We start from the raw sequence: 13942 nt of genomic DNA, 5'->3' as shown, positions 1-13942 counted from the left end.
AGTCAGCAAAATCTGCACCAGCATGTATCCCTGTAGTTTATAAATGAACCAACTCCAGTGTTTTGTTCAGCCATTGTAGATTACCCAACTAGGTCATTCAAGCCATATAGTAAAATCTTAACAATATATAAAGCCAGAATACATTCAAGGAGCTGTGTCTTTCAAGGCCACTCCAGGAAAGTGTTGCAGCCAGCTTGCTTTGAACTAGTCTGCTTTATAAAATACCAAAAAAAAAAAGAGTAAAAGGCTTTCTCCATAGTACCACTTGTTATCAGAGCTGGTATCTCTCTCTAACAGGATAATTATAACGAACAGCACTTGATGGATGTGTAGGAAGTTGCGCAGTGCTTGGGGAATTCCTTTCTGAAATCTAAAACAGCTGATGGAACTGGTTCCCTATTGCTTTCAAATGTCTTTCTACCCTTTATTTTAAAATGGAAAATAAATAAAGTGCCAGAAAGAGACTGAATTTATCACTGCATGAAACAGCCCTTGACAGATATATATCTATATCAATCTATGTATTCCCTGCCTTGTTATGTGAAGAATGCTACATAGCAGATTTAGCAATGGCAAAAGGTATCCATGGGTATATCATGTTACAATGAGTTTTGAGATATAATCCAAAGCTTATCCAAACTTATCTGAACATTAGTCAGGTGGGAAGTAAAATGGAAATTTGCTCTCAACCTTTTAAAAGTTTCTGCTACCTGCTGGGTATTGTCTGCAGAATAGATGCCACAGGTTTTTTTTTTTTTTTTTTTTTTTTTCTTCTTTTTTTTGTTATTGTTGCTGTATTTGTACCTCCATTTTCAATCAAATTCAAAGCAGATAGACAAATTACACAAAGCAGTCAACTGCAATGATATAAGCAAATACATGTAACTTTCTCTAGAGCTTTTTAAAGGTTTACAAAATCAAAATGAGATGACAAATCTTGGGAATCTTAGGCATTTATAGTGATTTAAGTATCTCCACACAAAGCAGTAAAGACATTTATAGATCTTATAAATACATAACAGTGGAGCTTGGAGGAAATTTCAAACTGAGTCTGCACTCAAGTATCTAATTTGCTTCAGTAGCAGTGGGAGGCTGTAACAAAATGCAAGACTGTAGAGGGAAGGATTTGCAAAATTCAGACAAGATTTTTGTCTCAAAGTTCTTTGCAGATTTTACATACTAACAGAACAAACTATAACTAGACTGACTTAATGGTGCCAAAGAAGGTGAATGCTGAGATAAAAAAAAAAAGTGTTTGCAATGCACAATAAACTTTCAGACAACCTTAAAATAAGGTAGTAGAGACATTGTGTTGTCAATATCACTTCAGCTGTTTGCAGTAACATCATCAGTTTTAAACCAAGTTATCCCTGATGCACGTGCATGGGCTCAAACATAAGGCTAAGTTTCCACCTCTTTTTGATATAAGGTTCTTAACATATGCAACTAGTCCTAAACCCTTTCAAAAACTCAGCAACACTCTTCAGTCATCTGCAGTAGCATGCCACCTGGGATCCATACAGAAAGAGTGTACTAGGACTTGAGCTGCAAGCAAGAGCATGGAGTGAACCCATTGTCTCTGTTGGGACATACAGGCAGGACCTATGCTCTCCCCCCCATGTTCAGACAGCAGAGACTTTATGCACTGTAGCCTCTCTGTTGAGTACAAAGAGACAGTGCAGGTGTGATCCCACCTGCCACAAGAACAAGCAGGTGGGAAAGCTTAAAGGGTTTGTTGCAATATTCTGTGTACAGTTGCAGCCTGCTAAGAAGAGTGCCAGGCCTGCAAGGTCTCTGGGGTTGCTTGACAGGAGCTTCCAGGCCCAGACACCCTCAAGCTCTGTGCATGTAGGCAGCAGCTGCAGGTGACCAATCTCATGAGAGCTGGGCAGTGCCAGCTGGGCATACAGCTGGTTCAGGCTACAGGAAGCCATGTAGAACAGGCCCCTGGGGAGCATTAGCAGCCAGGAGTGGCACAGCAGTTTCCACACAAGAAGGGCAGAGCACTCTGCCAGTAGGCCAGCAGCCATCATCTCCATTCACCTGCAGCTTAGGATGCCATCATGAGGGTCCCCTCAGCCAGCTCACTGGGGAAACAAGGAAGAATCATAGAATATCCTTATGTGGAAGGGACTCACAAGGATCATGAAGTCCAGCTCCTGTCTCCACACAAGACCACCCCAAAATCAAACCATGTCTGAGAGCATTGCCCAAACACTTCTTGAACTTTGGCAGGCTTAGTGCTGTGACCACTTCCCTGGGGAGCCTGATCCAGTGCCCTACCATGAACTAGGTTGTCTTAAAAGGTCCCTTCCAACAGAACCCATTCTATAATTCTAACTTCCTGGAAGATTATTTTGAAAATCCTAGCAGATTATTTTGAAAATTTTTCATTCACCAAAGTGGGATAGGTTCCTATAAGAAAAACTATTCAATTTGCCTTGAATGGTATTCTCAAATTATTGCAGCAAGCCTTGTCAGAAAAGTAAGCAGTTCCCTCTCTGATCAGGAGCATTTCCTTTAATTGGAAGCAGTTCTGGAATTCTCCAGGGTACGTGCAAGATTTCTGGCAGACACTTGATTTTATAATTGAACCTCATTTAACTGAAAAGTAAATGTTCATTGGCTAGGAAATGGGATAAGAAGATTCTAACCCCTAGAGAAAATAAAGAAGATGATCAGCTCTACTCAGCTGCTGGGAACTCCAGCTATCATGTGGCATTTGAGAATTCCATTGAGTCCAACATCTCCAGACTGATTAATGACTCCTCTAATAAGCAGTGAAATCTTTCCAAAAGAGTTACTATTCTTACACAAGAAACCTTCTGAACCTATAAATTAAATGGAGATATTCACAATTTGTTCAATGACTGCCATGACATTCAAGAATGGACTTTTAAGACAAGAGTGCAATCAACCCCAGATTTCTGCAGGACCTGTATGGTTGCAGAGGTTGTTCTTTTCTAAGCATGCTGTGGAATGAACAGGAAACAGTATGTTACAGCTGTTTAAGGAAGAATCAGAACCTCTCCTATTAAAAAAAGGACAAAAGAACACAGTTGCTAAGTGATGAAGATAAAAGTGGATTACAAAGACGACCCTCTGAGCCATAAGCCTGATCTGAAACTGACTGGAGCCTATCTAGTGACTTCTGTAGGACTTCAATAAAACTTGTATAATCTTAATGAACCATTTCAGCCTTTTCTATCCTTTCTTCATTTAGTATTATGTACTGTTGAATGAAGACAAAAGACTGCTACAACACAACCAGGGCAATTGGAAACAAGTTTCTTACACATCCACCTTTCTCTGATGGAGTACTAATCAAAAGTAATATGTGCTTGGAAAATTTTTCAAATTGACAGCTGAACTGAAATCCTCAACATTTAGCCTACCAAAGGATACAGGCCAAGATCACAGCTTGAACAGGAAGAACAATAAATGAGTATTTCTGAGCTCTCATTCTACCCGCAGGTTAGAGCATCAAATGGGCACTTACCTTCCTCATTAATCATTCTGTGGATACTATCCAATAAAAAGGTTATCTTGTTTTCTGCAGAGGGTTAGAAAGGAATATTTCATATGACAGGTAAGGGAACTAAAATCCCAGCCCTGGCTGAGATACAAATGAGGATAAACTGGCAAGAATACCTCCAGGTTGGAAACCGAAGGTCTACTGGCTGCAAAGAGTATGAGGTTGCAGATGGATTTGTAAAGAGAGTAATAGAAGAAAAAGGTGATCACTGATGCAAATTTAAAAGGGTAAGATGAAAGACTCATTCAACTATGGGTAACTGGATTTCAAGAATGGGGGATGTGCTTTCAAAGCTTGTCTTTAAATTAACTACCTCAGGCAGAGGCTTACATTGAGACTTACATTGGTTTTAAAAGCTTTTCAAGTCAAAACACTGCTAAGCACTGAACAAAAAGCAAATCAAACTGAGATACCAGCTCTAGCCTACTCGCATGCCACTGCAAACTGTTTTCAAATGTGATATGGTAGCACCAAGATGCATGTTGTTACTTAAATTAAGATCTGTTCTCTGAATGACGGAGTAGTTCATCCCAACAGAGAAGCTCAGACTTTCAGAGAAGTTCCTATAGTGGTGTGGGTTTCTCTTTCTGTGCTCTAAATTTCATTATGGAAACATGAAAGCTTTCATGGACCAAGTTTCACTGAAATTAACACCTCCATGTATCAATCACCCTTATGATAGAGAATTCCCACCTTCATTCACCCTAGGTATCATGTGTGTCAATAAAAGGCTATATCCTACTAACTTTTCATTATATAATGTTCCTATGTAGAGAAAACAAAAACAAAAAACATTTAACAAAAAAATGAAACATTGTGACTGTGGCAGAACCAAGGATGAGATGCATGACTAGACATTTCTGGATATTCTTTATCTTACATTCTTAAGCTGACTAGGTCACTGAACAGCAGTGGAACAAAGGATCTGACCATCTTTATGCCAGTAGTAACTGTACATTAATGTTTCATTATATGATAGAATAGCTAAGTGTTGCTGGCAAAAGATGAGAGCAAATATAGAGTTGCTTTGGAAAAATTATACATCATTTTAGCTAGAAAGAGACAGGAAAAGGAGGAAAAGTGTATAGAAGGAAAAGCAAACAAAATATAGATCACTTAATATTCTCTCTCCTTTGAACAACAAGCAGGAATGAAGCCAGCCTTTCAAATTCACCTTGCCAGAAGTGACTAAGATAGATTTCTTAAATTAAACTGGCAAAATTAGCACAATTCAAACACATTTTTTTGTTCCAGTTCAGGGTAAGCTGATCTACATCTTATTAGGTTTTATTACCTGGTACAAAACACAGAAGCAAGGAGATTTTTATTTTTTTTAGTAGCAGTATTATTAAAACAGAGCTACATCTACATCAAAATAGAAAAATGCATAGAAAGCAATTCTGATCAGCTTTCATTATTATTATTGTTGGTAGTTTTCTTTATTAGATTTTCCCATTTTAAACTCCAGTCATTTGTGTGTCATAGCAGAACACAAGTCGCAATGGTTGGTATGAATTGCCTGTACTCCAGGGCCCTGACCAATGGGCATCAGCTTGCCCATTTCCTTTTTTCCAGGCAGCCAAATACCAGGCAGTTCCCTGGGCCTTACCAATTGGAATAAGACCTCAAAAAAGCCGACATTTAAAACTTTGGAATAAATTACATTACCACCACCACTTTCTTTACCACTTGCTAACTCCTATGACAATAATTAGCCATCTCTCTTGCTTTCCTACAGGGACTAACTGCCTTATCCCTTCTTGAAACATCCTCCTCTGCTCAGCAGGAACTAACCACCCTATTCACTCAATTTGACTATCTACATAATGTGATAAATTAAACTCTGAAGAATTGTTTCTAACCTGTAATTTGCTGAAGGCTGATACCTTCAAAAGGCCTTGATTGTTCAAAACTTTGTCATTTTTTCTGCATATGTCAACTAGTGTTATAAAAATATAGTATCTCTCCCTGAAAGACTCGTTTCTCTTGTGGTCATCACAACTATCAAAATCCTAAAACAAAGAAACCTTTTTATCAAGAAGGAGAGTTTATTATTGCAGCCAGATGATGGATTAAATATTTACAGAATAAAAAGTCTTTAGAATTGTAGACAAAGCCAAGTGAAATCAATGGGAAAATTGTCATATAAATAGAATTTATTTCAAGGCCTTGATTGAGGTGACACACTTAATTTCTTTCAAAGCAATCTTGTTACACCATTCAGCAACAATAAAATGGGACCTTAAAATGAATGCTATTTACACAGACTTTCTTGCTGTTCTATACTGCTGATATGATGTGAAAGAGACTCATCTGAAGACTGGGAGAGCAGGTAAAAAGACAAAAGAAAGCATAAAAAGATATTTTTTACAGGAACCAAATATTCCGGGAATCTGAGTTCATCCACCTTGTCAAAAGAACAGCAAATTCAGTTGTTCTTTTTTTTTTAACGTGCATGTGACATATGCACTTTCATCAAATAATTGGATTTATTTAAAATAAATAAGTAAATTCAACTTAGACTTACAGGAAGTTGTAAAAAAGGTCTGCAAACAGTGTTTTTTGTTGTTGTTGTTGTTTTTTTGTTTGTTTGTTTGTTTGTTTTTTTAATATATATTTCCTATAGTCTAGTTACAGATGAAAAACTAAACAAGAAAAAAAAAATGTCTTATATATCTAATTCCTGGTTCTCCAAACCCTAGTAGAAGCCTTCCTGAATTACCAGCCTGATATTCATAGATATATCAACACTTACAAGAGCACTTTGGTTGAAGAAGACGTGCGTAGACAAGCAAACTCTTCTCAAGATGAAGGTATCTCAAATCAGCTTAATAAAATAGCATGTTTGGATTCTCTATAAAGGGAATGAATTATTAGTTTACATTCTTCTGTCACTAGGTATCTTTCTTTGCTCTTTGATGCTGGCAATTGGTTATTTCCCTGAGGCACCACAGTGATGCATTTACATGTCATCACATCCCTTGCCATGCTGAATTGTCAGTCCCAGATTCAACATGGAAGGCTGATGTAGAAATTCAAGCATATCTGAGAGCTGACAACTTCTGCTTTTCAAATATCTTGCACTCCTCTCAAGTCAGTGTAGGGTTTAGTCTGCTAAATAAAAATATAGCTCCAATTCATATTAAGCGAAGGTAATGGAAGAAAAAATGGGATAACATTTTCCACAATTTTAGCGAATATGTAGGGTGGAGCATTGAGAAGATCAAAACTGCAGTTTTTAATGACCTCTTTATTTCTTTCCTTCAGCTAGACAACTTCCTATTTTGACATCAAAAATAATTGAGACAGGAAAAGTCTTAAACCCTGGTCACAGATCTTCACATTAGAGCAGTTTCTAAAGGTACAATCCGAATAGAGCTATAGGTAGACACTAGTGGCCAGAGGGCTCTGACAGAGTATCCTGGATTTAGTACAGAGTTACAGCTACTTAACTTCACCCACTCTCAGCTGTAAGATCTGTATGAACCCGGGGTTTCCCTCCAGCCCTCTGCCAAGTGGTACCAGACACTTGTGCGAGCATCATCTTAAAACTAATTCTGTACCCTCACATACCCAGCTGTACTGGGACCTAAGGTCCATCTTGCCTTTACTAATGCCTATAGAAAGTTGTTTGCAGAAGAGTACTAGAACAACAAACACATACCCTATATTTCCTGCTAGTAGTCTCTGAGCCTTTCCACTGAACTAATCCCTCAGCCAGAAATAATTTCCACATACTTAGTATTGGAATTCCTTAATGGATTGCTCTTGCTAGACCTTGTCCAGTCTCCTCCTAAATCTGCATCTACCCTTAACATGCACAAAATCCTTCAACAGGGACTTCAACATCTCAGATATTAAGAGCTCAAATATCCTTCTGTGAAGAACTGCCTTTTATTTCTTGTAAATGTGCACCTTTTATCATATTTTCCTGCCCCTAACTACTGGCTCAGGAAGAATGAATGAAAGCTGTACAATTCGTCATAATGGGAATTTTTTGTTTGTTTGTTTGTTTGTTTTTGTGGTGAGAACCTACATGCAGCTAGTAATAGGAAAGGTATTGAAATTTTATTTTAAAGCTTTTGCAAAGGCTCCCCAAGGGTGTAACCCTAGGACCACAACATTGGTAATTACAGAAATTTAACTTCTAAAAACCTCTTGCAATTAAAACCAGTAACCACTTAGAGAGTAAATAAAAGGTCTTCTGCTATTTCGCCACAAAAGGACCTAGGGAAGGGGAAAAAACAAACAAGTAAAACAAAACAAAACAAAACCCTACAACATGCCATTAGGGACAGAAGAAACCCAGGGGGAATACAGACAGCCTAGCCAAATAGGGCCATAGAAGGGTTAAACTTCAGACAATACAAAAAGGAAATTCTGAAGGCAAATTCCAGTTCAAAAGAAACAGTCTGCCTCATTATCTTGAGATGTTTTCTCAAGGGGATTTATTGCAAGTCTGACAACTGCAAATGAGTTATAGAAAAGAACAGGCAGAATGATAATCACATCCACCACCCATGAGTATGACACAGAGCAGTACTCTGTCACTGACAACCTGTAGTTTCTTCCTCTGACTTTAAATGTAGCTGATGTGAGACCATTATTTATATGGGTGAAGAACTTCTTCATAAGAGAAAAATGTATACCTCTAAAACTGATTTATCATTCTCCTAATTCTGTGAAAGATGTCAACAGTAAAACAAACAAACAAAAATTGGTGGGTATGATAACCCATAAGTTTGGCTCACTGACTGTGTCAATGTTCCCAAATGGACAAAGAATGAAACAGAGACTGAATGTTGAAGGCTGCTTCCATTTTGAAGGCAAAAAATGTCTCTGAGCATTAATCTGAAATTGGTCAGTTGTCCTCAAATACCTTTTCTTAGGGACAAAGATATTATGGGGACTAACCATGCAGAACCTTCTTTGGTGATCTCCAGCTTGAGGGGACAAAACATAAGTACACAACAGGTTGTTAGAAGAAGCGATTCAAAGCACCTGATATATTTAATTCAACTTCTATGCTGTTCCTTTCATTGCATTTCCACTCCAGAAAACCTTAGCAACTACAGAGACACAAGGCGGAGAAGCTTGTAGCTCCCTGGGGATATGGATTGTTGCTTGAAAACCTCAATGAACTTGGAGTAAAAGCATTTAGTGCAAAGGAAATCTGGCAGACAAAAGACTACATTTAACAAGAACAAATTATTTTAATTGAGTAAGTAAATTGCTAAGGGGTCGAGAAGAGCAGGAGGACGGGAGAGGGAGATCAATCTGTGATGGCTGGAAGTACCTGAAAAGTGCCAGAAGAGATAAATTGTTGTGATGGAAAGAATATTGGAAGACACCAGACTTGCAGGATCTGTTTGCCATAGAAGGATGTTCAGACAAGAACATGAGACATTCGTGGCAACGTTTTTATGTATTGTGTGTAAACAAACTGTCACAGACACAGAACATAACAGCTCACAGACCTTGCAAAATGCAGTGGAGCAGCCAGCATATTAAAACATTTTCTTTAAAATCATCACTTCTGTGAGGGAGATCGAAGGATGGGGGCACTTCCCCTTTACTTTAAATTGACCAGAGAAGCAAGATTCCTAGACCTTCAATCTAGAATTGGCTGAACTAATCACAGAATCACAGAATTTCTAGGTTGGAAGAGACCTCAAGATCATCGAGTCCAACCTCTGACCTAACACTAAGAGTCCCCACTAAACCATTTCCATAAGCTCTACATCTAAATGTCTTTTGAAGACTTCCAGGGATGGTGACTCCACCACTTCCCTGGGCAGCCTGTTCCAATGCCTCACAACCCTTTCGGTAAAGAAGTTCTTCCTAACATCCAACCTAAAACTCCTCTGGCGCAACTTAAGCCCATTTCCCCTTATCCTGTCACCAGGCACGTGGGAGAACAGACCAACCCCCACCTCACTACAGCCTCCTTTGAGGTACCTGTAGAGAGCAATAAGGTCGCCCCTGAGCCTCCTCTTCTCCAGGCTGAACAAGCCCAGCTGCCCCAGCTGCTCCTCGTAGGACTTGTTCTCCAGGCCCCTCACCAGCTTCGTCGCCCTTCTCTGCACCCGCTCAAGCACCTCGATGTCCTTCTTGTAGCGAGGGGCTCAAAACTGAACACAGTACTCGAGGTGCGGCCTCACCAGAGCCGAGTACAGGGGGATGATCACCTCCCTAGCCCTGCTGGTCACACTGTTTCTTATGCAAGCCAGGATGCTGTTGGCCTTCTTGGCCACCTAAGCACACTGCTGGCTCATATTCAGCTGACTATCCACCATCACTCCCAGGTCCTTCTCTGCCTGGCAGCTCTCCAACCACTCATCTCCCAGCCTATAGCTCTGCTTGGGGAAATATTTTATTAGCAAAAATTTGAAGATCAAGGGCTACAGCATACATAATAGGCAAGGCCCAGTTTTCTTCTTTATGTGCCTGAAATGCTCATGGGAAAGATTGAATGACAACTGTTTGGCACTTGTATGCTTCTATAAAGTCATGGTTTCCAATGGCGTAAGTACATCTTAAGTGGGCTGCAAACATTTCATCATACGGTGGTTCCAACACTTGTTGACACTTCTCTGGAGATGGAAGCTGAAGCCTTGGGTTTGCGACATGAGGGTGTTTAAACGATACCAATTCTGCACAAAATTGTCCATCTCTGCTGTCAATGGCTTCTTGTACCTGCTGCAGGTACTGGTTGATGGTGATGTGCGCCATGCCGCAGCAGCCCTCCTCACCGCCCGCCGGCAATCATGGCGCCGCCCAGCGCGGCACTTCCGGCAAAGTATTGTGATAAAAGAGTTTCTAAGTATTGTGATAAAAGAGTTTCATTGCTCAGGGATATGTTACCCCCAGACAGTACCCAACAGAGAAAAAGCACATTACAAAATTTTCCTTTTCCCCTTTATGAAGGTCTTCACATTACCAAGCTGTCAAAACAAACAGCTAACAACCTAAGAAAAAGGCCCGGACTTTTTCCTCCCCTTAAAAACTAAGCTGAGGAGAAGAGCAATTTAACACAGTACCTAAGATCTGTACCTTAGAGTCCTGAGTCAGAACAATCAAACTTGAGGTTATTAAAGCAGTCTCTTAGTCCCAAGCCAGGGGAGCATCCTGGAGCAGAGTCTTAACAGCCAACAACACTGTACAGGACCTCTCACCTATCAGCTTTCTGTTTTCCATTTCCTTGTGCATTCAGTTTAGTCCCAGGCAGGGACAGTAGGAAAGATATGGACTTATCTTGGACTTCGGGCTTTCTTTGTTGCAGCTTCAGTCTGTTCTATGAAAATGCCAAGAAAGCCAGAAGCAGTTTTGCCTCCTTGTTCTCCAAAGACACAGTATTAACCAAAAGGCTTAATATTAATATATGGTGTGGGAGTGAGGCACAAGCTAAACAAACAGTTGAATTATGCAAAATTTGTGAACACTGAATGAGAGTATACTGTTCTCCTTTCCTATGAAATAAAACGTAGTTTATTTTGCCCATGATATATTTAAACATATTTGTAATTTAAGACACTGTTAGATATGAAGTTACTTGTACACTCTATGTTAGCAGGCTGGATAAGACTGTAATTCACACACACATACACATTCCTTTTGCTTCAACTCCACTCTCCCCCATTTAAAGACACTAGAACCAGGTCAATGTTTTCCAGAACTGCCAATAACACACTAAACATAAGGAGCGGTAAAAAGGAAAATACTTTTGTTAGTAAGAAAAACATTTATTTGTCTCTATAATACCAAATCACACAGAAGAATAAAATGTTTTACTATTCAGCAATAGTAATGGGGAATGGCTCAAAACGTAGGATTTTATCTGAGAATCATAAAAAAATTCTCTATGACTTCTATCATGCCATCAGAAAGACACATCTTCATCATGGAAAAGGAAATTAAAAGTTGATCCAAATTCTCATATACTTGGAAAGTCAGAGAAATATATTAATTTATACATGTATCTTTCAACAAGTCTCACCATAGTAGTCAGTGCTGGGTGGTGCTAGCCTCAGCAATACAATTTTAACAAGCTAATTATACCCATAGCTACCTAAGTCTGAACTCTGTTCATTCAGCAGCACCAACAGGGAAGTAAAGAAGGAAAGCAGACATCATTGTCTCTTACCACAGTATAGATCTGAGGTTTGCGCCTTTTTGCCAGGTCAATGATATTGACTCCATTGTAATAAAGGTTCTCAATGCACCCATGGAAATTTTTCCTCTGAAACGTTCCTGGTTTCCCTGGGACAGGAATGCCTCCGAAGCTGAGCTTTTGGAAAGAACAAGAACTGCATTTAGTTACCACCCCAAAAGGAAGACAGCAGAGCCCCACTCCATACAGCCAGCTGGGATGTTATCTCAGGGACACAGCACACCAACAGCATCATCTCTGAGCACAGAGCAGGGCCCAGTTACAGACAGTGTAGTATTGCAGCTGTTGGAGAAATGCTGCTGCAGACAGCTTTGCGATTTGGAAATAGCTTTTATGTGCCATGAAACACCACTTCATCAACCTGCTATAAGCAGTCCCCCACCAGGAACACCCAAATTTTCAAGCGGTCTCCAACCTGTGGTTCCTCTGACCTGGAGGCTGTCACCAAGCAGGAAACACAGCAATGTGGGGAATAAATTCCTTCTGCTCACAGAGCACGGGGTGTACAGCCAGAGTTACCCCTTTCCACTCACCATGTATCTGAACAGTTTTGCTTTCAGCCAGCGGAGGGTAGTAGCACACACACACACTACTCCATTTACATCTTGCAAATGTTTTGCCTTAAATTTGCCTTAAATTTCATGGGCTTTATAAGACTTACACACAGTATTTGGGAATGAACAGTGTAATGGAAAAGTACAGCAGTTTACACAAGTGAACAAAACTTATGCTATGCTGTTATCTAAGTACTGAAATAAGTTAGTATTGTGCAGATTACAACTCATCACTTAAGTAGAGGGCTAAAATTTCCAGAGAACAAAGAGACTAAGGAAGTACAGTTCCCCAAATCCTTGGAACACAATTGCTTTAGAATCCTAAAGACAATAAAAAAGACTGAACACCACAAAAACAAAGCTTATGATAAGCCAATTTTCCTTTTCCAGATTAGACAGCTCATATCTAATCAGCTTCACTGTTTGTTTGTTTGTTTGTTTTTTGCAATGTCTTGGCAGTGGCACCTCTGCTTTTTTGTTTACTTCCATTTTTTCCATTACAGCCAGCAGCATCACAAATGTTTTGCCCACAATGTGGGCAAAGATCCTGCAGCCACCGCACTTCTCAGTGCTTCCAGTGTGCTGGGAGCTGTGCTGCAATCCTGCTGCATCCATCGCAGCACGGGCACACAGCACTGTGCGGCACCGCAGGCACACTGACGGCTGCTGGAACGCAGTCAGCCGTATTCCTCTGTCACTACTTCTAATGGCTCAGCTCATCATTACAAAAGTAAAGGGAAATTTGGGGGTTATTTTTCCTCCCACTCCACCTAGCAAGCCAGGATAAATAAGCAAATTAAACCTCCCTGGATAACCTTGACAGCACTTCTTTGAAAACAAGTCCTTAATGAACTTGCGCCTCAGTTGTATTAATTGATCAGTTCATAGAAATAAAGAGTGAACAGACTGATATCGTATATCACTTGCAGGTTTGTTATTGGCATGAGGGCTTGTGGGTAGTGATGTTTTTCGTTTGTTTGTTTGTTTGTTTGTTTGTTTTTTCCCAGTAAGAATCATTAGTTTTTCCTTAAAGCACCAGACTTTCCTTCTTTCATGTTCTATTCTTTAAGTCTCCTACTCAGGGACTCTGCACTGGGTTTCAAAACCAGAAGAAAAATCAATATTCATTATACCACTGCATTATTAAGAAAACAGTTTGTTTGGTGATTGGTAATAATTTTAATTACAAAACTAATGGTTGTATTACCCTCAGTGAGGCCTTTAATCCCCAAAGTGTGCTGAGATAAACTTTCAGTTGAATGTATTGCTGTAATGTTCAATTGAAAGATCATTTCAGTGCAAATGCAAAGAAAACATGCCACAGAGGTCAGTGCTGACATGCTGATTTACACCAGTTGAAGATCTTCACCATGCTCCCTATTTTGGAACATCTGGAAAAATGTTCTGCAAATTACACTGGCGCCTGAGTTATCCCTAGCTGGCATCAACCCTGCAGAAGGAAGCAAGGAATTTTATGACTCTGGAATTAGGAAAGCTGATGACTCAAGTGTTTGGTTTTCCCCAACTCCATCTTAAAAGCAGATATAGCTTTGATCCTGGCTAGTTTAGTCTGTAGCTGTTCCAGAATGGTTAGGAACTTTCTCCTACTTCCTCTGTTATTTTAATATTTTTATTATTTTAACAGGTGGACAGACTCTGTTTTCAGCACTTTGAGAAATGTAA

At 39.7% G+C, this 13942-nt stretch overlaps 1 protein-coding gene across 1 annotated transcript in view; it reads right to left on the bottom strand.

Annotated features, from left to right (window-relative positions):
* The window catches only part of CNTNAP5 (contactin associated protein family member 5), a 282395-nt gene that overhangs the window by 128914 nt on the left and 139539 nt on the right, over nucleotides 1-13942 (bottom strand). Inside the window, exon 7 of the mRNA XM_082763797.1 lies at nucleotides 11679-11822. Coding sequence (XP_082619923.1) covers nucleotides 11679-11822 — 144 coding nt within the window. The remainder of the gene's footprint in view (nucleotides 1-11678; nucleotides 11823-13942) is intronic.

This window comes from Aythya marila (assembly GCF_965140915.1).
Source record: "Aythya marila genome assembly, chromosome: 6".
Classification (NCBI taxonomy): Eukaryota; Metazoa; Chordata; class Aves; order Anseriformes; family Anatidae; genus Aythya; species Aythya marila.
This window is presented reverse-complemented; position numbering and strand designations above follow the sequence as displayed.